Source organism: Centruroides sculpturatus, unplaced genomic scaffold (genome assembly GCF_000671375.1).
Source record: "Centruroides sculpturatus isolate CEXI.00-Female unplaced genomic scaffold, Cexi_2.0 scaffold951, whole genome shotgun sequence".
Classification (NCBI taxonomy): Eukaryota; Metazoa; Arthropoda; class Arachnida; order Scorpiones; family Buthidae; genus Centruroides; species Centruroides sculpturatus.
In genome coordinates, this window is record NW_019385256.1 from 170,736 (window position 1) to 197,162 (window position 26,427).

Consider the following 26,427-nt stretch of genomic DNA (forward strand, 5'->3'; position numbering starts at 1 on the left):
TAAGATTGTGCCTACTGTAGACCTGTTCAAGCCATACTGCCTAGCAACATCAGACATCTTATGGCTACTTTCTACCTTGGCTATTATCTCTTACTTGGTTTCTACAGTTCTTGATACTCCTTTTTTTAGGCTCCATAATATTATCAGTTTCTTTTTTAAATAAAAAGTTCAGAAAAGCATTTACAAAAATTCAGAGAACAGAAATCAACAGCCCACAAAAAATTATTTAAACGCAAGGCATGGACGAAATTTGAAATTTGGTATTAAAACGTTAACGAATATCTGATGGGACAGTTAAACTTTCACCTTTCATAAATAAACCCCGACGTAAAACTTAACAAGCGCCCATCCGACAGTCTTGCAAAGACTATAAAAAATTATTTGTCAGAAAGGTGAACAAAAAGCTGGAATTACATGGGAGAGTTTCAAAATTCAGAGGAATACTATCTGATCAGTATCGGGTTAAGCGTCGATGTTGATGTCTTCCGTGCTCAGAAAGGTTTTGAATTGTTACCTGAAGACAAGGGAAAATCAATCAGTATTCATTATTTTCCATCTCTTCTTTTTATGTTTGTTCAGTAAAGTGTTTGTTATCTGAACATGTGTCCATTGTCTAATCATAAAAATCTTTCGTGAAAGTGTTCGTTACCCAATTTGTTTGCTATCTGAACTGTTTGTTAACCTATCATCCACTGTACTTTTAAGGATATTGATAGATTTAATATGATGTGACTAATGTGAAAACTATTTGTAATATTAACCCCTTTAGTTTCTCGCCTGAGTTAACTTGGGCAGGTTACATAGCATTACATAAAACTCGACCCTTTCGCCCCTAAAACAAAAAAATTTTTTTTCTTCAATTTTTGGATGTTTTTTAGATCTCCAAATTTTTTCAAAAATTTTTACCCGTGCGAAAAAATTTTATTGCGATTTTAATTTACCTTTAATGACGCACGATTAACACTTAATTGTTTTTTGATGGGATTTTGATATCAAATTTCATTCATTGTTCTAAAGTTGTAGTGCATGGATTTTACTTTGGTAAAGTTATTTAAAGCTACTTTCTGATATCAAAAGCAACCTCCGATAGTTTTTTAATTTTTTTAATTAATAGATTTTATTATATATATGTTTAATTAAGTCGGGGAGGTTGGAAATCGCAATAAAAATTTGAATTTTTAAAAAATATTTAAAAATATACGGCCAGCTAGTATTCACCCTACTTAAACCCTTGTCCTCCCGAGACGTCTATGAGAATGTCCCGGGAAATCCGACTCCAGCTGTTCTCAAGGTCATCCAGCTGTGTAAACAATGACTCATCAGTGTCAAATTTCATAGAAAGGCAAGACAATGGAAAATAAAGTTTGAAGCTTTTCTTCAAAATTAACGCATTTCTTTCGTTTTTTTTTTCAGTTTTAAGTATTTTTTATGTTTAATTACATTTATATCAAAAATTGCTGGAAACTAAAGCGATTAAAATATCAACCATAGTTAAATTTTTAAATGATTGATACAATAACATGGCATGGATAACAAACATGCCATCAACCTTCTCTTGCTGCTCCTTTCTTCTAAAGCAATTTAGTGCCAGTGTGAATTACATGTATTACATATCCTCCATGAGTATTAGTTCCACATTCAATTATTCATTATAGCCCATAGAATGACATTGTTTGGGTGACTGGATTATTGTATCAAACTATGTCCCACCAATTTTGAAGTTTAGCACCTTTATGCCAAACTTCAAAATCAGAAATTCATCAACAATGTATTATAATATTCTAATACAATTCTTTAAATTTTAGAACAGAGTTTTGTTTTTTTACAAGTGTTATTCTAGACCAGTGTTTCTCAACCTTTTTCTCATTGCAGATTGGCAAAATTATGGATAATTTTACATGGAGCTGTAATTATATGTGACTATGAATTATGCTTATTTATTACACTTATAAATGTTTATCTGTATGTAACAGAGTTTGTACAAGTAACTCTAGATTGAAATTTAAATGTCATCAACTGTGTAAAATATTTTTCTGTGGACCAGTGTAATTTTTTTACAAACTGGAAGTTGGGAAACACTGTACTAGACAATATACTTCTATTTCCATAATTTTTGATTAAATTTTATGTATTATTATTGTTATTACTTTATTATTATTATTATGTTGGATTTAGTGGGTAATACTCGATTTAAACCGGTGGCTGTGTACTATGCCGGATCAGAGTCAAGGCATAGCAACCAAAACTAATTAAATAAGTGTGTCAGTGTCAGTGTCTGTATTCAGGAATTTCCTAACAATATGACATGTATTCAATATAGTGGCCTTCTGTAGTGTGATGTATGTATTTCTATTCAATTGTAATGTTCCCAGGCTTTTGTGTAGTGNTAAAAATGAATTACTTACTTGGATCACCATTACTGCCATTCCTACTTATCCCCACAGCCATTATGTTTTATATGTCATGAGAAATCTGAATGATAAACTTGTTTCAACATTAATCTAAAAAACACAAAAATTGAAACATTTTATCTCACACAAATAGTAAATTTTAAATATTTTTGTTATCAATATAATCAATCAACTGTCATTTTAAAGTTTTAGTTTATGGAGAGAGAATAATATTAGAATAATATGGATAGAAGCTCAAGAAATCAAAGATGATGTACAAACTCAATAAATTCTAATACAGCTCCTTACTAATAATGTTTTTCTCAAGAACATTATGACTTCTTTCTATTGTAAATTTAAAAAAGAATTTAATTAATTTTGAGAAGTCAAAGAGAAGGGAAGAAACAAGGCAGATGAGTCAGATAGGACATGTATCTTGGAACACGTACCTTCAGTAAAAGAATATGGATTATTGTAATTTGATTTAATTTCAAACGATTAAATCAATTATAACAATAATTAATTAAAAGAATATATTTAAAATATTCTGGAATTCAAAACAGAAATCTCAGCTTGCTCTTGGTTTCTTCTTTAGATGTATATCTGATGCATTTTTGAATGTTCTAAACCCATTACAACATTCAGAAATTGAGACTATCTGATGATGAGAGGCAAAGACACTTCAAAAAACATTTAATCTAAAAGCAAAGAATTTTTCAATAATTTCTAAATAGCACTTAGCAAGGTAATATTGTTTTCTGAAATCATTACATCCCATACTTCTCCTGTTGAGACCACATCACTTACTGGTCTCAACAGGAGAAGGTGCCATCTCTAACATTAACATAAGATGTTTTTCTCTTTCACTTCTGTTAATTCATTCTATGAATGAATGGAAGTGATAGATAGACCTAGAAATTCATTTTAGATAAATACAAACAACCAAGTCTAAATATTCTGTAAATATTCAGACTTGATTGTTTATAAAATCATTAAATGCTAAATTATTCATATTTTATTTTCTTTTTTTTTTTGCTAACTACAAGGGTTATTCAACGTTAAGAGAGACTTTTATTTCTACAGACCGAAAGAAATGTCCAAAACATGTATAAACTATGTCAATTTTTCGAAATACTCTCCATCTATATGTAGACACTGTTCCCAGTGGCAGGGTAGGTCCCTGATACCTTTCTTGTAGATAGAAATGGCTGACATCATAGTCAGCACAGGATAACTTGCTGCAGTTCATCATCTGTCTGTTCTGCCCAGTTGCTCTTTAAGGGACCCAAACTAATTGCTGGGAGCTAATCACCTTCGATACAAAACCAATTCAAAATCTGCTCACATGTCTCCTTGCATACCCATTTCTGATCACATGTCAGCTGTCGGGAACCCATCTGGCACACATCTTGTGGAACAGTAAGTGCTCGTGAATGATTTTCTCAACACTGCCAACACTGAGGAACACTTCGTTTGCAACGTGTCTCACAGTTACTAGCTGGTTCTCCAGGATAACTTGCTCAACTCATGCTATGGTATTCACTGACATTACTGCAGTTGGTCAAACATATCCATGTTTTTCATTTGTCACCAGCTCTCATCCTTCATCAAACTGTCGACACCATTCATACATTCTTGCAATAGCATTTGTTCCCCATACTGTGACTCAATCTTCTCAAAATTTCAGCAGGTTTAACCTTTTCCTTCATGAGAAATTTGATTACGCACTGCTGTTCCACCATTGTGGACACATTACCTTTTGACAAGATCGCTAAAATGTTATACACGCACAAAACACATCATGCTTGCTACCAAAATCTTGGGATGGATAATGCTACTTCCTCTTCGTGTTTTATCATGCTACAGTTACTTTTTGAAATTATAGGCCCAAAAGTCTCGTTTAACCTTGACTAACCCTTGTATTAACAATATAAAATAAATGATTTGTTATAAAAGTAAAAAATTAGTTGACCTACAAATTAGTGTGACTATGACTGACATTTAGAATTATTAACATTTATAAAATTTTTTTTTACCATATTTATGCTATATGAATTAATGATTTGAAATTTTGAGAAAGTGAATATAAAACAAACACCTTTCTCTATTCCAGCACACTTTTAATGCTTTGAATAACGTTTTCGATCGTTTTAATCGATCATCCTCAGTTCAAAATTCGAACTCTACAACGAACAAAGTATTCGAAAAATACAAAAAAAATTTTTTTACATTGCTAATTTACGATTTAATGCTAACGCGCATGCGCATACTTATAAAACGTATAAGTTTAAATCTAAGTAATTAAAAATAACGATATTCTATATCAATTAATATTATAACAACGCCGCGTATGCGGTTGCTATATTTAATCTATGCCATCATAAAAGGACTTCCATGCTGTTGATAAACTTTCGGCGTCTCTGTAGTTGATGCACTGCGCGGTCGTATGTGCCTTGTATATTTTAACTTTTTCCAGGTGTTTCACCGCTTGTATCGATGTTGTAGGTTTAATAATCTCTGCCTGATCCCAGTATACTTCAATTCCCTGTTGCTTTGCAAACGCTGCGAGGACCGTGCTATCGATACAAGCGGTGAAACACCTGGAAAAAGTTGAAATATACAAGGCACATACGACCGCGCAGTGCATCAACTACAGAGACGCCGAAAGTTTATTAACAGCATGGAAGTCCTTTTATGATGGCATAGATTAAATATAGCAACCGCATACGCGGCGTTGTTATAATATTAATTGATATAGAATATCGTTATTTTTAATTACTTAGATTTAAACTTATACGTTTTATAAGTATGCGCATGCGCGTTAGCGTTAAATCGTAAATTAGCAATGTAAAAAAATTTTTTTGTATTTTTCGAATACTTTGTTCGTTGTAGAGTTCGAATTTTGAACTGAGGATGATCGATTAAAACGATCGAAAACGTTATTCAAAGCATTAAAAGTGTGCTGGAATAGAGAAAGGTGTTTGTTTTATATTTATTTAATACTTCCAGTAAGAATTTATTTATTTATATTGAGAAAGTGAAAATAAGAATCTTGGCAACCAACTTTAATTTCAATCATTCTGGAATTTGAAACAAATCTCAGCTTGCTTTTGGTTTGTTCTTTAGACATAAGCCCAAAGAAACCTAAACAGAGCCAAAATGTTTGCTTAGAGTATAATTTGGTACACAGGAATAAGGAAAAGTCAAGCTGGAAAAGTGTGCAAGGCTATATGTCATTTAATAATTCGTGGTTCAATAGAACTTAGTAAGAAATAAACACTATCATGAACTATTATTATTATATTTTTGAAAATTGTCTGGCATGTTGGTCTATCTGGGGAGAGATCATGAAATCAGATATTTCCATATGGTAAAAACCAACATGCCAGTTTTCCCAAGATAATTCCAGCAACACAGTTTATGCGAGGTTATACATCCCTTTCCACAGAGCATGTAAAAAAACAAAATGAGCTACATTGTGTAGCATCTTGTAGATGCCACTTTTTATTCTAAAATTGTAAAACTGTCAACATTACATTACTCAAAAATTATAATTATATGTTTAATTTCTGCATTTTGTCTACTTTGTAATGATTTAAAATACTTTTAGAGTCCCAAAAGTGTTTTTTTTTTTTTTTGTTATGTTTATTTTATTGTAATTTGATCCAAAAATACAAAAACAAACATATCAAATTTCAGAAACTCAGAGTAAATTATTCCAACATACATGTTTAACTTCTGATTTGTTACCTTGAGAGGAAGGCATTACCGTTTCCGGTCAGGTAGTATCCATGACATTTTATTATTTTCATGGTAGATTGTCACTGCAACCCAAAATGACAAACTACAACTACAACTACTACTACTACTACCACCTTCAATAAACTGCTAATTGTTTTATTACCCTGTAAATAAAACTCATGTTCCTGTTGTAAATCAGTCAAATTACAATGTTGTTATTTTACTGTACTCAGAAAAATGTTTTCTTAAACATTTATTTAACAACTAGTTTTGTTACATGTGATTTTACTTTTTTAGTCACAGTTTAACTAGTATGCTGGTAATCCTAGAGTTTCTGATATGCTCCTGGTTATATGGTGGCATGATGGTCTATCCGTAAAAATAAGGTAATAGTTATAATAATTTTTATAATAAACATTTAATTACTAAATTTATTATAATTTATATACTAAGTAGTTTAAAAACTGAAGCAAATAAAGCAAAATAATAATAAAGTCATAACTTTGATTTAGTTAGAATAAGGCAGAAAGTAATATTGTTGTGTGTAAACAAGGAAAAACATTGCACAGTTGAATTAAGACTATTATTTTTAAATGTACAGAATTATTTTACTTGTCAAAATTCACTTTAAATCAATAGAAAAAAGTGTTGAGTTAATACAATAAACTTCAATACTCAGTTTCTAAATAGTTTTCTGAGATGATGATATTATGTACAGAAGAGAAAAAAAATTAACCAGAAATTTATTACCTTTCAAAATAAAGTTCATATTTATTGTACTGTATTGTAAAATTGTAATTATTTCAGACATTACATATTGAACTGAAATACTAGATTTTTTCTAGGAAAATGAATTTGAGCTCCATAGTACAGGTTTTTCTGTTTCAACTTCATACAAAAACACAAATGTGATGTCATTCTTCTAACATTCTATCTAAAACAGTTTAAAACATGCAAGTTCCAAGGAGGATGTGGATATCCAACAAAAACATCAAGAGATATTAAATCAACAGACAGGGCCTATCAACTCCATCAACCATTTAAAACAAGCATGTGCAGCTGCAGACCATGCATACTACTGTATATGTCCATCATAAAGATCAAAATAAAACATTGTTGTAGAGATCAATGTAAATTAACAACAATCAGAAACTTGATTGATATGTAGCATGTGACCAACTAAAACACCTTTCAGAACCAAAAGTAACTAGTAAATATTTACTCAAGTTAGTTTTGGTTCTGTAAGATGTTTTAGTACTGTATACAGTAGACTCCCCTATAACATGGTAGATACGTTCCCTGTTTTATGAATTCCATGTTGTACAAGTCACTTAAATACATGAGCCAATCACAGCCCGGCACGTATGCAGTTTAGGGACTATGGCTGTTTGAAAGGTTTTCTTCCATAAAATTAATCAATTCTAGACTAATTTGACTCAACATTTCCAAAGCACGTATAATTTTTTGGGAATAATCCATACAAACTATGATATAAACAAAAAATTGTAATATTACTTACCAAGTGTGCACCGTTCGACGACACCATTACTTAAGCTTGTTTTCATCGCGGAGCAGCGCACCAAACAGCAGGCATGTTTTCTAATAAGTTATTTTTCTGCATAAAATTTGCTGAACTTTGGAGACATCATTAATATAAATATAATTTTTATGGCCATTAAATAATAAATGGTTTTTAGTAGGTCCTCTGCTTGTTTGTGCAATATCCCGTATTGGTGTAGATTCGACCAATCCTGTTGCGACATGAGTCAGCGATGATATTTTACTGTATTATATGAGTCTCTTTTAGCATGTTTATATGAATACAATAGCAATTTTTTTGCCGTTTATACGAATCCATATTATATGAACCCATCTTACAGGGGGTCTACTGTACTTACACTTCAGTTTAAAGAACTGTTATGAGTAACCAACAATTGGCTCAGACTTTACACAGTAAACTTTGACTCAAATATCTCAGCCTATAGATTGAATTTCAAAATTTTGGCTTTGTCATGACATCAATCTTGTTGAGTTGTATACATTTACAAAAAATCACATTAAAAATAACTAAATTTGATTTTTAATATGTTGCTTTAAGTGTGTATTTGTTTATTATTTATGCTATGTAAAAATCAAGATTTCCTATCCAGAGCCAATGAATTCAAACAGCAATCTAAGTCTGTTGTATTAAGAGGACCCAATGACAACTATATTAAAGAACACACATAAGGTTATAGCACTTCCAGGTGTGGTAGCTTCATTAGTTGGGCCTCTTAACCCGCCAACAAATAAATCCACACTACTCAACACTAGAATACGGTTAATTACATACTCAAAGCTCTGTTTTTTTGTTCTTTGATGTTAATTTCACACTGGTAACAGGCTTTGAGATACGTAATTAACCACCAACAAATGTTGCTTGCCCAAGGTTGTTCTTCAAGGCAAAGACACAAACCTGAATGGCCCTTAAGACCATTGGTTAATAAACACTCGCACTCCACAAATTTCTGAGAGAGGGCATTAGCAAAACAAATTACAGCTTTAGTTCCACCCTCTGACTTTGTAACCTCATCCACATTGGATGCTAAGTTGATCATTTGTGCTAAATTAAAAAATCTTTCCACCTGCTCATACCATTTGTATAAAATTGATGTGGTTTCCTTACATCCATCAGTGCCATATTTTGAAGCCATCATGCTTGTAAATGTGCAGCTCTTGTCTCTGGATACTCAGTATCACAAGTATTACATTTATGAGAGGCTCTCTTTCTTATCACAGAAAATGATTATTTTCAATTCAATGGTAGTATATACAGACAGACCCAGAAAGTGGTTTTCCCACTTTCAACCATTTTGGCAGAGCTCATCATGAGGAATATAGAATATAGTATTTTCAATGCACTGTTAACTGTCTGCTATCCAATCCTGTATTTACAATATGTAGTAGATGATATCTTGCTTGCATGGAATAGCACCACGAATGAATTAAACAGCTTCATTTATATGTTAGCTTCTATATATCCAACTATCAATTTTACTGTAGAAGACAAATTAAGTGCCAAAATCTCCTTCTTAGATCTAGAAACACAGATTACCTGAACTGCTATTTTCTGTATACCATAAAAATAAAAAGGTGCCACATATCACTGCAACTGCATTCCAACCTTATCACTTTGTAAATTCCACAATTACTTCTTTTATTTGCAGAGCACTCCTCTCATCCACCCAGACATTAGTAAACAATGAATTACAACTTATCAATAGTATGGTGAACAATGCTGGTTTCATTCAAACAATGCTCCTTTCAGGTCCAATGTTCTGTATTCTATCCATGGTGCCTTGGATAACTTGAAAAAGTCTGTTCAAATAACTGAAAGTTTGAAAATTAAGTTAAATGTATTTGATTCTTTTTTGCCTGATGATGATGGCTGTAAGCTGTTGAAAGTACTGTACTGTACCTCTTAATTATGCTAACAAATTGTGTTTGTAATACCACTACACTGTTGTGTTAATTATTTCATGATTGTTGGCATAAAGTGTCTTTTTATGCTTATTGTGGTTGCTTTAAACTTCATTCATGGACAAAACACATTTCAACTTATGCAGAGCTTTGCTCATAAATTTTATTAATGAACCCATAAGCATTTTTGAATTTTAATAGTAAAAACAATCACTTCAAAAATAATAATAATAAACTCAATCTAAATCAGTTAATATATACAGTCAAACTTTGTTAAATTCTACAAATTTCACTTGAGTTTCCTATTAAATGTAATGTAAAAACTATCTGTTTAATCCAATTTACTTTTTTAATTTTTGGATAATTCAAAGCCAGAATATCCTCATATTTTGAAAATTACTAAAATTTAGAAATTTAGTATAGTTAGTTATATTAGTTACGAGTTATATTATTACGAGTAGTTTAGTTATATTGGAACTATTCTTTCCCCAACTTGTGGTCTTGTCGGTCCATATCCAATCTCTTTAAAAGCAGTTGTAAAAGTAATAAACATGGGTAGACAAAGGATTGTAAAAAGGGAGAAAATAGCGAAACAAGGTTAGACAAAGAGTCATAAAAAAGGGGGAAAAAGCAAGAAAAATGAGTTGAAGGAGGAGAATGGCAGTAGAGGTGGGAGGAGGGTAGAGTTAAGCCTGGTACTTACATGGGGCAATGGACGAGAGAAACAGTTGCTATTCCGTTGTCTTTCCGCGTCGCATGTACCCACATGCAAAAATTACCCTACAACTGAAACACGCCATCTGCCAGCCATAAATATAAACAAGCTACTACAATAGTAGGCCACATGCCAGTAGTCGAAAATGGCATTTACCGGGATTGCTTTGTTATATCAATTAAACTTTTTAAGTTTGCCTTCAATCTTATTGCAAATAAAAAACCTCAAAACGAATAATTTGGATAGGAAGAATATTCTAAATCGTCAGAAGTTAGGAATATCGAATACTTTCGTCACCAAATTATGATTACTCCATTCCCAATACTTTACGCAGTAAGTACATCCATTTGACATTAATATTTAAATCGGATAGTAATAAGGTGTATAAATGAAATATATTAGTGTATTGTGACAAATAAAGCTTTTTAGTTCGAATGCTATTGTCCCATGTGATCTTTATGATGACATTTGCTAAATGGCCTTCCTATTGGTCTAATTTTTGCCATTCTGCTTTCCACCTCACAAAAGTTGAAAATTTTCAACTTCGTGTTCCGTTGGCTTCGATGGCAAAATGACATCATTTTGCAGTTTCGTTGACAGTTTCTGTCATCCATTGCTGCATGTGAGTACCAGGCTTTAGTGAAGAGAGGAGGAGTGGTGCAGTTCAAAAGTGGGCAAGGAAGGATAAGAAGAGTCTCATTAACTGCATACGATTGAGTTTCTACCATATACAATCAAGTGTGATTAAAGTTTGTTTTTTGTTAAGATATTTGACTGTTTCAATTTGATACAATGAACCGTGGGGAGGGAATACATGAATGCAGACTAAATTCTCTAAAAGTAGCCTAGTTCATACTTAGTAAATAGCAAAAAGCATAAAACAAATGCAAAACTGGTCTAGGCTGCAAAAAGCAGAAAGCAATTGCAGATTTTGAGCAGCCAATCATTAAAAGCAAGAGAGAAATGTCATCAGTAAAAACAAAACACTTCTGGCATTCTATTTTTAACCACTATTACATATTTGTTACAAAAAATGAAAGATATGTTAAAAAAGAAAATGATGTTCGGTGAGAAAAATGTTTAAAAAGTGAGAATTGCAAGGATATCACATTAATTTTGACATCTCTGTGGTGTGATGATTTTGTAACCATCTTAAAAACTACTAGAAACACTGAGAACAAACAACACTATGATAAGTGGTGACTATTTTTCACTAGCAAAAAGTTCAACAGTTTCAAACTTCTGAGCAATTTGTGAAATGATAAAACTCACCTGAAATGACATCATATATGATGTGTTTTTCACTCTGCTTTTTTGTTTTCAGTATTTTGCTTGGTGTGAATTAAGCTTGACAAGAAAATGTGACAACCAAAGTAATTACACTATATCTGTATTACTTAATACTTATTAATGAAATTGTTTAATTCAAATTATTATACACTCCCCTTGAACTTCGAATTAACCAAGTTTGAGTGTATATAGGAAAAAGTTTACATTTATGCCAATACAATCTCTATATACCATTTAAATAGTATATAGAATGGTCCAAAGTGTAGAAACACTCACTTAAGACAAAAACAGATTAGCAAACTGTAATGTAATACAGGAGGAGGGATCTGTCAGGATGGAACCAACATAATGGCCATCTTGAAATTCACCTTGTTGGATTCAGCTCTTTGTAAACAAGATGGTGGGCATGTTTTATATCAGTCTGGTGGAGAATTTTACCCCAAAAATGATAATGTACTTAATTTTAACACAACTTTACCAGTGGCATGCCGTCATTGGAAGCGGTGGATTTCCGCTTCCATTGTATTTTCTAAAAAATAAATACATATTAATTTTAATTATATGAAAATAATCGCACAATATTTTATTATAACCGCATTATGTATCTTACTACAAATTTCTACACTACACATGAAAAAAAGATGAGATCGCTATTGTATATTTGAATATTAGTGGCGGAGTGGAAGTGCTGTATTGTCAGCATCCAAAAAGCCAGATTCGCACATGTGCTTTACAGAGCACCAACATCACCCGGTTTAGCTGGTGGAAGCCTAGGACCTTGGGTGAATGCTACACGTATACCACATCCAATTCTATCCAGGACCAGTTCTGGGCTGTTAGCCGCCTGCCCGCTAGATATTTGGCCACCCTCGCCCGATTACGTGAATTGCGAGTAAATTTATAATTTAACCCAATCAATAAGAATTTACTGGTATGTTTTTATGATAGTTCTGTATAGTTGACAGGAGTTTAAAAAAAAATCCATTAAAATATTTGATATTTTTATTCTTCTCTCCAATTTTATATTACTCACGGATTTCAATGTTAAACCAGTGATATGATTTCGTATTACTACATTCCACTATACCTTTAAAATGCAGTCTACTTTTGGATAGTTCTCTAACGTTTTCGGTCTAATTCATAGACCTTCTTCAGGATTGATGTAAACAATTTTAAAAATTTGAACTTTTCCAACGGTAATTCGAACAACGCACATTCTATAATCTTCAGATATTCGATTGCGCATGTCCTGTTATAAACAGCTAATGGACATGCACGATCGAATATCTGAAGATTATAGAACGTGCGTTGTTCGAATTACCGTTGGGAAAGTTCAAATTTTTAAAATTGTTTACATCAATCCTGAAGAAGGTCTATGAATTAGACCGAAAACGTTAGAGAACTATCCAAAAGTAGACTGCATTTTAAAGGTATAGTGGAATGTAGTAATTAATAATGCAGTTAGAGATTTAATAATTATGATTTCGTATATCCCATCTTTAAGGGGATACAGAAAAAAACATGTACAATTCTTGTATAATGTTAAAAAATTAACCGTTACTTTGACAGCGTCATTTACAACTAAATTTAATGAATAAGAGAGATGCATGAGGTACAGAAAAAGCTCTAGAATTTATTTTCCTTAAATTTACGATTTATGTATCCATTTGTCATAAAAATTTGTCTTTCCACTTTTTTCCCAAGATTACAAATATTCGAGTACAAAGTAACTGGTTTCGACTTACTTCTACTTAAGNCAGGTACAGAAAAAGCTCTAGAATTTATTTTCCTTAAATTTACGATTTATGTATCCATTTGTCATAAAAATTTGTCTTTCCACTTTTTTCCCAAGATTACAAATATTCGAGTACAAAGTAACTGGTTTCGACTTACTTCTACTTAAGTAGTAGTTAAATAATTAAACGATTAGGGAATTAGGGACATAAACAAACCCCTGATGAAAGAGCTGAAATTTTACTTAAAAGCTTAACCGAACCAATATCTAGCCGAGTACAGTGGGGACTGATTTCTTCATAATATTAGACGTAATAAAGACAGAAAGTTTTCCAGTTCAATGAGAGTGACTGAAAAGTTATAAATTTTGGAAATTTCTGTGGACACCTGGTTCTAAAACGAATTAGTTAGAAAACAAACGATGAACAATCTATTAAGTCTAACATATTTAGATTTTTACAGCTATGGTGAGAAACGTTTAAAATCTACAATAGCCCTGCACGTCCTTTGAGGTATACTAGTGATGCGGCAAAAGAGGTATTTGACATTGACCGGTATCGGCACCCTGGGGATTTGGCACTCCACGTGTATGCACGCTCTGCAACCATCTTTGATTCCATCCATTAGCCACTCACAGGAAGCTATTTGACTAAGTGCATTATTTTAAGATTTAAAAAGTAAAGAATATTTTATATTTTTATGTACGTTTCTTTATAAAGCTATCTTTAATTATAATTTTCTTTAAAAGTATATACATACAATTGAAGAATATTTTGTACCAGGTATGTACCGGTACATCACCACACATTTTATTTCACCAAGTAAGTTTTTATTATTTTATTTTTAATTGTAGCCCTTATATTGTGGCTAGTGATTCGGAATGTAATTGTGATATTAAAAATGCATTTAGAGAAGTCTACTGACTTATTGAATAAATGATACGAATGAACTCTTGACCATCACTGACATGCAATTGACTGATTACACCTGGATGTTGGCTTCTTACAGAAACACAGCTTCCCTATCATCAAATGTCATGGCACGCCACTGAACTTTACTCATTCTCAGCATTTATAAACATTTTTTCTTTTTTACATGATGGCATTTACATAAGCATAATACATTAATACAGTCCTGATATTAGATGACTAAAGCACACATTGCAGAAGATTTTGACCAATGCTATTCATCTTAAAAGGCTTGAACTAGTATTTAAACAGATATATTGAACAAAGTTCATCAGGAATAACAGGATGATAGTATTAACATTCCAACATTAAATATAACCTGTGGACCTTGTAGTCAATTTTGATGTTAAAAAAATAATTTGATAAATTTTTAATACATTACACTTACAAATTAGTGTTTTTAGATTTCACATAAAATCATTTAAATCTTGAGAATTAAACTTACTTTAAAATGAATCACACTATTGTTTTTCTGATAAAATTCTCTATCAGTTTAACATGTCACATGCCAACCTTCCCATTAAAAAACATGGAACTGAATCCAAAATGGCTGCTATGGCCTAACAATTTCCCTCTCCTATATTGTTTAGGAAAATTAAATTATTTGCCAACACAGTTTTGTTTTAAATAGAGCCATCTACATTTTTGGACCACTCTATTTTATTTTTCAATGAAACTTACCTTAAGATTTAAGGTTAAGAATTAATTCTGTTGTCTGGATGATGATTCACAGGATCTCACTTTTCTCCAAATGATGTAGTATCTGTCAAAATTTAATAATATAATTTCAATTTCAAGCAAACTTGGCATTATATTTTAATTAATATTAATTATGATAAAAACAAATTCAAAATTTTATAAACTTTAGACATAATTGTATAAAAAGATAAAAGTTTAAGTTCAAATTTCATTTTTATGCTTTAAATTTTGGTTATTGGTTACTGGAAGGTACTTATTGCAGTCCAATAAGTACCTTCCGGTAGCCGAGTGGATAAAACCACCAAACACTGATAGTTGGTTGTGAGTTTGCACATAGCCATGTGGTGCTTTCTGGGTTTTCTTTATATTAGTAACACTTAAATTGGGGCCAGCTTTACATAAAAGTCTTTCCAGGATGCATCCACCTTGGCAGATCGTTTACATGTCACATTGCTGTAACCAAATAAACCAAACCAAGTCTAATAATTTTTCTATAAACACGATATTTACAAGGACATGCTTAATTACTACGAAACCTGGACATCTTACCCCTCCTCTGATTTCATCTCCCCTTAGTAACTCAAAAACCTATTGCCCCAAACTTCTTTCACTGATATTGCTTAAGATGTTCTGATGTTCAGCAAAATTAATGTACAGTATGTGCAACAATTTTAAGGCACAAAGTAGAGCTTGAAATCTTTTTCTGTATATTATCATGGTGACATTGCTTCATCCAAAATTTCCCATAGTTGTAGCCTGTGTAATGTGCATTTTATTCACATGTCAAGTCTTACTATCAAATCTGCTTCCAGTATGCTTATGCCACAATTTTCGAAAGTTTCCTTTACTTAGATGTTTTTGCTGAGCTTTACTTTTTCAACCTAGTTTCACCATTTTTTTTATGGGATCATATAAAAGCAATTATTCTTGCATTTTTACAAGATTTTTTTTATTTAAACAAGTCTTATATCAAGTTTTCTGGGCATTAATTAAGCTTAGCAACTTTAATCACATGCAGGAGGGACCATTACAACCTATCCAATACATCACTCTTTAATTATTAATAGTAGACCAGTATTAAGTAATAGTCATTGACCATCCTCTCTCCCAGGAGGAAGACAACTATTACTTTTAGTCAAATTAACTTCACCCTCCATCTGCACCAATTCCTTCTTCCTATCCAACCCACCAGTATGGTGGCATCCAAATAGGAAAATTACATAATACAAGGTTGCCATCCTGTACAAAATATGATTTAAGGGGCTTTTGAAGGTGCCCAGTTTAAATATTTGGTCATTTTTTTACAAAATTTGATTCATTGGCAGATCACCATTTGATATTCAGCTGTGAATGAAACAGTTTGTTAGTGCTAACGTTAAAAAAAAAATATGATATGATATCTTAAAAAATTTAAGCTATTTTCAATCAGTGTCTACTTGACCAATGAAATTGTGTCATTTTGTACCATTTGAGTATCATGATAAACATGCCAATGGTAGGATGAAATAACCAAATTCTTTATATGGTTTTCGTTTTAATATTTGTTATATCATAGTATTTGATTTACATAACTCAAAACATTATCTTACGTAAGGGTTTTTCCTACTGAGTGACCAATCTAATTCATTTGAAAAATTCTCTCTCTGTACTGTGCACAATTTAAAGAATTTTTAAAATGTGTTAGATTGGTCACTCAGTGTGATAAACCTTTTTGTAAGATAACATTTGTAGTTATATACTCAAATACTGTAATATAATATAATAGAAGGGCTAGAAGTATGAAATAATCTAACAATCTTAATGTTTGTACTTATTTTTTGCCTGGGCAATGCCAGGTTTACCTGCTAGTATTATAATATATAATATTATATTAATAAAATTTCATATTTAATTTAACTTAAGCACATTTAAATATGAATTCTTGAATGTCATTTATAACATGTGAAATTAAATTTAAATTTAATTTCACATGTTATAATTAATTTAATTTAATTTCACATGTTAAATTTAACTGTGGTGCATACTAAAAAACAGAATTAGTATCTTTCCCACAGTGCATTGAAAAGTAATTTTAAATAGCAACATCCTTGATGAATCATTCATGACATTTGACATAAGGCAATTTCAGTGCCACTAACTTATGAATGAGTAGTCCTGTTGTTTACTGTTTGGGCCATTGACCAACTTTCTTTAACACAAGAAGTATAGGAAGTTGATCATCTGTGGCCAGCCGTGCTGAGTAGCTTGTTTATTTTTATTTGTAATCAAATTATCAATAAACTATAAAATTAATCTAGATACAACTTGGTAATTGTTTAAAAATATTTTATCTTAAATATTTTTAAATTAATTAATTCCAAAAAACAAAAAAAAACATATACCAGGTAACCCCCATAAAACACAGCATGGATTCACTCTAACACGGTTCGAGAATTGGGAACATCCCGTAAAACACGGTGCTTTTATAGCATGAGTTCACACTGACACGGTTCAGGAATTGAGTAAAACATGAAATGTAATGAAGGGTGCGTTCTTTTATACCTCCATGTAACTCCGTGCGAGCATTCTAATTGTTTTCGTGGCTACTTTGAATGCTCTTTCAACAAATAATCCATTTAATGGTTAAATTTTACAATTGGGACCCTTCTTTTGTCTCTAAAAGCTCATTTTAGAATTATAAATTCCTCCATCACTTTTCTATCCATAGTGCGGGCGCTGCCATCTTTCTTTCACCATTGTTCTTAATGCCTACAAACAGCAGTGCATTCCAATTGCAGAGCAACCGCTATTAACGAATGCACCCAAAAACTGTTACCAGTTGATGATGCTCATGCTGAGATCATCATATAGGATGAATAATCCTCTGATAAAATATTTACTTAAATAATAAATAAGTATTTTACCTGTGAAAGCCGAATTTATTGGAATAAATTGTTAAATTTTTTTTTCTCGTAAGAGGAACAGTTTAGAGAAATAAACAATGACCCAACATATAAAAAGGACATAAAACTTTTTTCTACGAACTTAATTCCGTGTTGAGGATGATACATCGAATGTGTCACCCGGAATCTACGAAAAGACAAAAGAAAACCTCTATTGGTCAGTGATGAAAAAACAGTCCTAATAAGGCAGTGGAAAAACCCAACAATACCCCCTTTATAAAACGGAGGGATCGATGCGTAAGTGTCAGTCTCCGGAGTTTGGTGTGAACTGTGGATTTTGTACACAGATTAGCCACTACTATTCTAATCGCCGCCGTTTGAAAGAACTTTGCGCCATATTGTTCGGAAGAACTTTGTGTCACATCGACTCAAAGACTAAACAACTATTCGACAACTTAAATCAAGGTATTTATCCTCGTGCAAAATACATGTGAGCTCTCTCTCTCATGAATATGGGTAATCGAAAAGAAAATAGATATGTTAACTGAATCGATTGTATATAGCTTAAAGAGAATAATAAACAGGCATTATGTATAGATTATGTAAAGTGTAATTCCTCTGATTCTCTCTTTACGCCTCCATCCCAAAACTAAAAGTCCACAAACGTGACCGTTCGCATAACCAAAATTAACGGCCAATAATTTTTTTTCTGTGTCTGTTACACACAGTATGTGACACAGTGGTGTCATCCTGACAGGGCGCCAAAGAGGTGCCGACCCTGCGGTCACATACCTGTGAAAAAAATGAATAATAAATCCAATCTAAATAAGGATTTAACAGCATAATTTTTAATTTTTGGAACCTAACCTCCCTTTTCGCACTAGTTCTTTGTTTCGTATAACATGGATTCGCATAACATGGCAATTTTTCGAAACGTAACTCCCTTGTTATACGGGGGTTACCCATAATTTTAAACTTTTGTTTTTCAGTTTAAAAGAAACAGGGAATTTTGTCATCTCTGTAAATGTGGCTTGAAACACTGAGTTTATTTCTCTATCAAAGTTTTAGGCACGTATTTTATGGAAAAAATAAGGCTATAATTAACTTAGATATTTTAATTTTGAATTCTTCAAAGAAATCTAAACCATTTAGGTAAATTACAGTTATATTTTGTTATCCTCTTATAATCAATTAACTGACACCTAAATGCGAATTCCAGCACACAATAAACAAAGAAATTTTAATGTTCAAACGTTTTTGGCTATGTTTTAGAGGCCCTCATCAGGAATGAATGTACAAAAAACACAAAAACAGATCTTTCCTTTGAAAATTTCTAACTTTCTAGCTTTTCTTCATTCCAATTTTTAAACATTTAAATTATCCTCTTATAAACACAGAAAAGATCAATTTTCTTTATAATCTGAAAACTGTTTTAACAATAACTTAAATAACTCTGGAAACTTCAGTCCAAATTTAAAAAATTTTAAATAAAATTTTTGATGTTAGATGTCTGTATCATTAAAAAACTATCATCATCATATTTTAAAAATACTTCAAAAGTATTCTATGTTCTAAATAATAAAACATTGGTTTGGGAAACAATCAATATAAAACAACACAAGCAAAATATATTTAAAAATAGTTTACTCTTAATGAAAACAACATTCTTGATATAACAAATCAGCATCAACATAACATTCTGCTATTAGCTCAACTGAGTAAAATGTCTTCTCTACTTTGACCCATCTATCTTCAGGCTTTGAAGAGCCAGAACCAGTTACATCTACAATGGAATCTCACTTAACGAGCATAATTCGTTCCAGAACATTACTTGTAATGCGAAACACTCATTAAGTGAAACTATTTTTCCACATAGAAATTAACATAAAATGTGATAATGCATTCCATGCCAAAAAAATACTCAAATACCATATTTACTTGCATATAAGATGAGGTTTTCATTCATTTTCCACTGCTTCAAAAACCGAGGTCATCCTATATGTGCGAACAAAGGATCCTTTGCATTTTTGCAATAATTCTTGTGAACTGCATATAGTTCATGCTGCCATTATAGAAGAGTGCTATTGAGGTCAAGGTGAATGTTGCTTTTAAAGAGATGATCTGAAAATAGCTGGTCAATAATTATAAATGTATTTATTTCATATTTGTTAAATTGGTATTTTTAATGAATACTTGTACATTCTGAATCATTAATAAAAACAAACTTTTTCCTGTCATGTGCATTATGATATTTTAATTTTGCTAAATGGGTATCAGGTGTGTGGAAAAGCAATCTTCAAAAGCTGATAGCAGTCATTCAGAAAATACTTCATTTTAAATTCACTTGACAGAACAGAGGATGATGCCTGGTGGAGTAAAAGTGAAAAAGAGGAGAATTGTAACAAAGCTTCAGAGGACAAGTCAGAGTAGATAAAAGGTGATAATGTCAAGAAAACATGATTGTTTGTCTTAATATGTGCATTTGATGATAATTTATTTGTGATTAAACAAAATAAAATTAGTGTTATTGTTAATTGTCTACTTGGACTTTACTTATTAATAGGACTTAATACTGGTGTTTAAAGATTGGCACAGCAATGAGAGTTAGTTCCAGAAAGAACAAAATTTCTTTATACAACCTGTAGTAATAATTTCTGAACAGAAATTACTACTACAGGTGATACAATAAAGAAATTTTGTTCTTTCCTGAACTAACTCTCATTGCTGTGCCAATCTTTAAACACCAGTATTAAGTCCTATTAATAAGTAAAGTCCAAGTAGACAATTAATAATAACATTAGAATTTAAGGACAGTAAGGCTTTTACAAAAAATAAAATTAGAATTGTATTAATAAATCTAATTTTCTTTATTTTGATCTTTCAAGTCACACCTCATCCTATATGCGAAATTGTCTTATACACAAGTAAATATGGTATTTTATGTATAATGTTTATTCAAAGAAAATTATACAATATACATTGTTAAGGAGCATGAATCATCATCATCTTTTCTTCTAGCATGAAATGAACCAACCTGGAATGCAAATTTGATTTGCAGAAAAAAAAAAAAAAAAAAAAAAAAAAATCACAGATAATAGCATGATGGAGCATGCGCACAATCCGAAACTTCCCCTCTCTGTCATTCGTTATGCAAAACTTCACTCATTAAATGAGTCAATTTTTAAAAATTTGATTTGCTCATTATGCGAAACACTCGTTATGCGAGATGATTGTTAAGCGAGGTTTCACTATACTTTGTTTTTGCTGAAGCCAAAGCTCAGAACCATATTCTTTAAAAAATTCTTGGCTCTAGCTCTGTTTTCTTATGAACGCTGACCTTTAATTTACCACCATCCATCCACGAAATGCACATGCCCACCATAAAGAATTTCGTCAAACATATGTTTGATTTAATTTGAATATTCATGTTCTATTTTGATGTGTTCCATTGATTCTTCAGTATATTTCACCTGTGGAAGAACTATTTAACAGTTTGAAAACTTTAGTGATTAAACATCATGTACCTGAGAAAAACCTTTAACTGACATGAAATAAAATTTAATACTACAAACGTTTTCAGACCCCTCTTGGATCCTTCTTCAGGTAAAAAATCGTTTGAAACGTTATTAAATATGAAAAAACATTCGTTTGGAACGATTTTTAAATATGGAAAGATAGAAAGAAATCATGTGATCATCACTAGCTCCAAATGTCAATCTTCTACGTCACGTCGAGAATTATTTAAATGTTTCCCTTTTTTTTAAAGATTTTACAAAGATCTTTGTTGTTAAACATAACAAACATATCACATAAATACAGACTACCCCTTTTTACTTCCCTTCTTTTAGGTTTACGATTCACTTAATCCTCCTGCTGTATTAGGGCCTGCCATGTCAAAGAAAGAGAGATCTCATCTCTGGAATTAATGGGTGATGAAGTGCTGTATGCCTTGGCATAACCAAAATTAACGGCCAATAATTTTTTTTGAGATGGTCTAAATATGAGGAGGGATAATTAACTTAGCATTTGAAAAGTCTGCTACTATCTCTGGATCAGATGCGTAAGTGGATAAGGACGTGGAACATTTATTATTATGTTGAATGTCACGCATGTGTTCTTTCAACCTGATCCCAACAGCACGTTTCGTTGAGCCTATGTAAATTAAGTCCTTGCCAAAACGGTGATCCCTAAATGGTACTCTATATACTCCCAGCAGTCTTTCCTCCTTAGACTTGTCCTTTCTATTGTACAGAATATCAAATATAGATGGGCATCTTCTATAGGCTAGGGAGACACCCCACTGCCGTGCAATTCTACTATATAGTGATTTCAATAGTGGGTTGTAGGAAACCAACACCCTCTGTTTATCCTTGTTCTGGTTGCCATTTATTGAATTAACTCTTTTAGAAGAAGCCATTATTCCCCCTAACCATTGCAACATTTTTTGTATGATGTTATGGTAGCCATGGTGTTTGGCCACTTCGCATAGGTATTGCAGCTCCTTTTCTAAAGCCCCTTGAGTAGAGGAGTGTGAGTGCGCCCTTTTAACTAGGACCCTAAACGCCACCATCTTGTATTGGACAGGGTCACAAGAGTCTGCCGGGATATATGTTGGATAGTCTGATGGTTTGCGGTACACAGAGGCGTGTATGATCAGTCCTCCAAAGTCAATATTCAAATCCAGAAAATGCACTGATGAGTTGCTGTGCTGCTCGACCTCCAGGCTCAGACCATAGGGGTTGTTGTTCATTTGACCCAAAAATCAGGTGATCACATACACTGAACCAAATTTACGGTGTGGCACGATAAACGACGAAAAATAACGAAAAACAAACGTTTTCGAAACCCTTCTGGGCTCTTCATCAGGTTCCTACAGTTTTAGCTCGTAAATTCGAATAACGAGCTAAAACTCGTTAACGAAAAACTAACGAAATTACTCGTTAATGAAAAATAACGAAAAATGTTTGCTTTTCGTTATTTTTCGTCGTTTATCGTACCACACCATAAATTTGGTTCAGTGTATGTGATTATTATTGAGGTGTGGTGAGTAGTTTGTTTTTATAATCAGGTGATGTTCAGAGAGTCTCTCCAGAGAATGATGATGTCGTCAACGTATCGTTTGTAAATTATGATGTTTTGGAGGAAATTGGGAAGTATTGTATTCTCCAATTGTCTGATTACTAACTCACAAAGGTCCCCAGAGATAGAACTGCCCATTGGGGACCCCTTTACCCTGCTTGTACGTAACTCTGCCGAATTGAAAGATCGAGCTGTAACAAATCAAGTGGGACAACTCTAAAATTTGTTGATGGAACTCTTCATTGCATAAGATTGTAAACAGTAAGTCCCTGATGTTGCAGAAACAAGGAGGAATCTCGATTGAAGGGTACAGTGATAAGAAATCCAGGACCGTGATAAAGCTAGGATTTTCAGTGTCCTTGAGGAGCTCTGCTAATTCCACTGGGTTAGAGACCATGTATCTGTATCCTTCTAAATGTGGCACGATCATTTTGTGCAAAGTGACTTCTAACTTGCATGTAGGGGCCTTGGCCTTATCCACAACCGGTCTGAATTTTCGGCCTTGTTTGTGAATTTTTGCAAATGCAAATAACTTGGGGGTGTCCGGTGCATCCATGACGATATTCCGCATACCTAATCTTGATGCTAACTTTGTGTTGGAGAATCGTTTAACCCTAGAATGCAACTTGTCTATGGCGTTGTTCTCCAACTCCACGCATCTGGTGACATCAATATATTCTCTAAGGCTCTTTTCATATGTTTCCCTTCTCATGATCACCAGTCTTGGATTTATCCGCCCTGATTAAAGTAAGGTTATTACTGCGAATCCATTTAGCTGTGCGTGAAAGGTCTTCTCTGAAACGGATCACCTGTATGGAATCTTTTCCGTTCTTAAGTTTGCATATAGCTAACCACCTATAGTATTCCTTTTGAATGTCTGACATGCCTTGCACCAATCTTTCCAGGTCTGGTATGCATGTTCTTAGAGTACCCTTACATGGAGGAGTGAGCACATAAGCTGGTCCAAATTTAAGTATCCTTTGAGCGTAATTAGGTACTTGTATATCGTCCCATACAACAAAAAGACAGACATGTTGAGCATAATTGACTGGAAGTTGAAAGCGTAGGATCCATTGAAGTTTCCTATGATATTGCCTTCTTAGATTACTGCTGAGCCTTTCCTGGATGTTAGCTATTGATATTTTTGCATTCTCTATCTTGAGATGATGTGGGTTTTGGTTGAATATGTAATTCTCAATACTGTGATTAACTGTATTTACCTGTTATTACTGTATTCACAAAACACACCAGTAACGGGTTCTGGATAGTGTGTTGATTTCCAATGTTGATGTGTTGTTGATCCTCTGTTTTCTTTTCTCTTGGGCTTAGGTGTTAATTTTTTCAGCTATTTTCTAGAAAGTTTTAAGTTTTTCACTTTTGAAAATACAGTGATACCTCATACTTCAAACAACTCTAACTTTGAATGCTTCAGAGTTTGAATTCTAAATTTGACAAAAATTTGCTTCAGAATTCAAACAACACTTCAAAATTTAAACTACATGTGCAGTGAAAAATGTGCTCGAAATGTAAACACCATCTATTGCATGCCAAAGTCTTCTTTCACTCTCGTGTTTTGCTTGTATGTTTTCAGTGTTTTTCATTTCATTTTTGATGTATTTGGTTATATGTATTACAAGTTATTCATCAATTTTTAACAATGTTTTCTTGCAAGTTTTCTTTGTCAAGTTTTTGGGCACCCCATATATTTTGTATCCTTTAATTCAAAATTTCTTGAATGGAATTTTTGTGCAAGTGTATGGAAGCAAGTCTAAGAGGAAAGTTGTAATATCAACAATTGAGATGAAAAAAGGAACATGAAGGCAATACACGTGGGATCAGACAGCTGTGTTTAAGATGCCAAAGTCAATGGTGTGCGACCAGTAAATGCAATTTTCGTTTTATTATAAGGGCATTTAATTGTTATTTATTACATATATTTCCTGTTTTAATTTTATTGAAAGAAGTATTATCTAGGGACTAGAAACTAATTACCGTATTTACTTGCATATAAGATAAAAACTTTTTATTCATTTTTCATTGCTTAAAAAACCTAGGTCATCCTATACGTGCAAATGAAGGATTCTTTGCGTTTTTGCAATAACTTTTGTTAACCGTGTGTTCACATTTTTTACCGGATGCTCACCCTCTGACGCTTAAAACAAAAGTATTTTATCTGGGTCATTGCAATTGTTTTTGTGTATTGTCAAGAGTAAGAATGAATAGCAATAGGAAAAGCAAAGCTTTTGAATTGAAGTCCAATTTGAAATTCCAAAATCACATGGGAGCCCGATGTAAGTTTTAATCTATTCCCACACAAAAAGAGATGATTATTTGGAAATCAGAATTTGGAGAAACTCATAAATGTAATCGACAGAGAGTGATTTGACTGTTATGAATTGGCAAAATGATTCTCGATTGTCCAGCTTTATATGAATAAATTATGTTGTCAATTTTACAAGATTTTTCTGTGCCAGTAATTTTTGTGAAACAATGTGTGCATTTACGTGCATTTGACATTTTATTTGTGATTAAACAAAATAAAATTAAATTGTATTAATAAATCTAATTTTCTTTATTTTGATCTTTAAAGTCACACCTCATCCTATATGCGAGACCATCTTATAAGCAAGTAAATATGGTAATTCACTTTCCATTATTTCTGAGAAAAATTGATTCAGACTTCAAATGACTTCCTAGAACGTATTAAATTCAAAGTATGAGGCACCACCGTATTTAAAAAATTTTGAAAATTTAAGCAAAACTTTTTAACATCTTATATTTTTGACATACAGTAGACCCCCATAAAACGAGTTCATATAGTTCAGATTCCTATATGACGGTGAAAAAATTGCGACAGTATTCGTACAAACATGCCAAAAAAACTCGTATAATTCGGTAAAATGTCATCACTAACTCATGTTGTGACAGGATTGGTCAAATCTACACCAATAGCGAATATTGTACAAACCGTTGAGTTTAAACAAGCAGCAGACCTACTAAAAACCATTTATTATTTAACGTCCATAAAAATTATATTTATATTAATAATGTCTCCAAAGTTCAGTGAATTTTTTGCAAAAAAAATATAATTTATCAGGAAGCACGCAAGCGCCATTCGATGCACCGCTCCACGACAAAAACAAGTTTAAGCAATGGCGTCATCAAACGGTGCACACTCAGTAAGTAATCCTACAATTTTTTGTTTATAGCAGCGCTGTCCAACTTATCATAGCCCGCGGGCCATATTTTCTTCACCAAACATTTCGGGGGCCAAGAAGGTTGATAAACCACACGACATTTGCATAGTGCTACGGTTCAGTAAGCACTAATTGGTCAGCGAGTCCGATGTTGACGCTATAAAAAGGCGACAGTTCGACACACCGGATATACGTCACTCTCGTCTAAGTTCAACTTGGGAATTTTTTTGTTCAATAATAAATGTGAATTCTTCTTCCTGGAAAAAATAAGAC

The 26,427-nt window shown here is 32.5% G+C and overlaps 1 protein-coding gene across 2 annotated transcripts in view; it reads right to left on the reverse strand.

Annotated features, from left to right (window-relative positions):
* The window catches only part of LOC111636790 (MAGUK p55 subfamily member 7-like), a 112,654-nt gene that overhangs the window by 66,976 nt on the left and 19,251 nt on the right, over positions 1 to 26,427 (reverse strand). For both annotated transcript variants that reach the window (XM_023382122.1, XM_023382123.1), the window contains exons 2-3: positions 14,979 to 15,060; positions 2,406 to 2,501 (exon numbers count right to left, since the gene is read on the reverse strand). In XM_023382122.1, coding sequence (XP_023237890.1) covers positions 2,406 to 2,448 — 43 coding nt within the window. In that variant the 5' untranslated portion in view covers positions 2,449 to 2,501; positions 14,979 to 15,060. The remainder of the gene's footprint in view (positions 1 to 2,405; positions 2,502 to 14,978; positions 15,061 to 26,427) is intronic.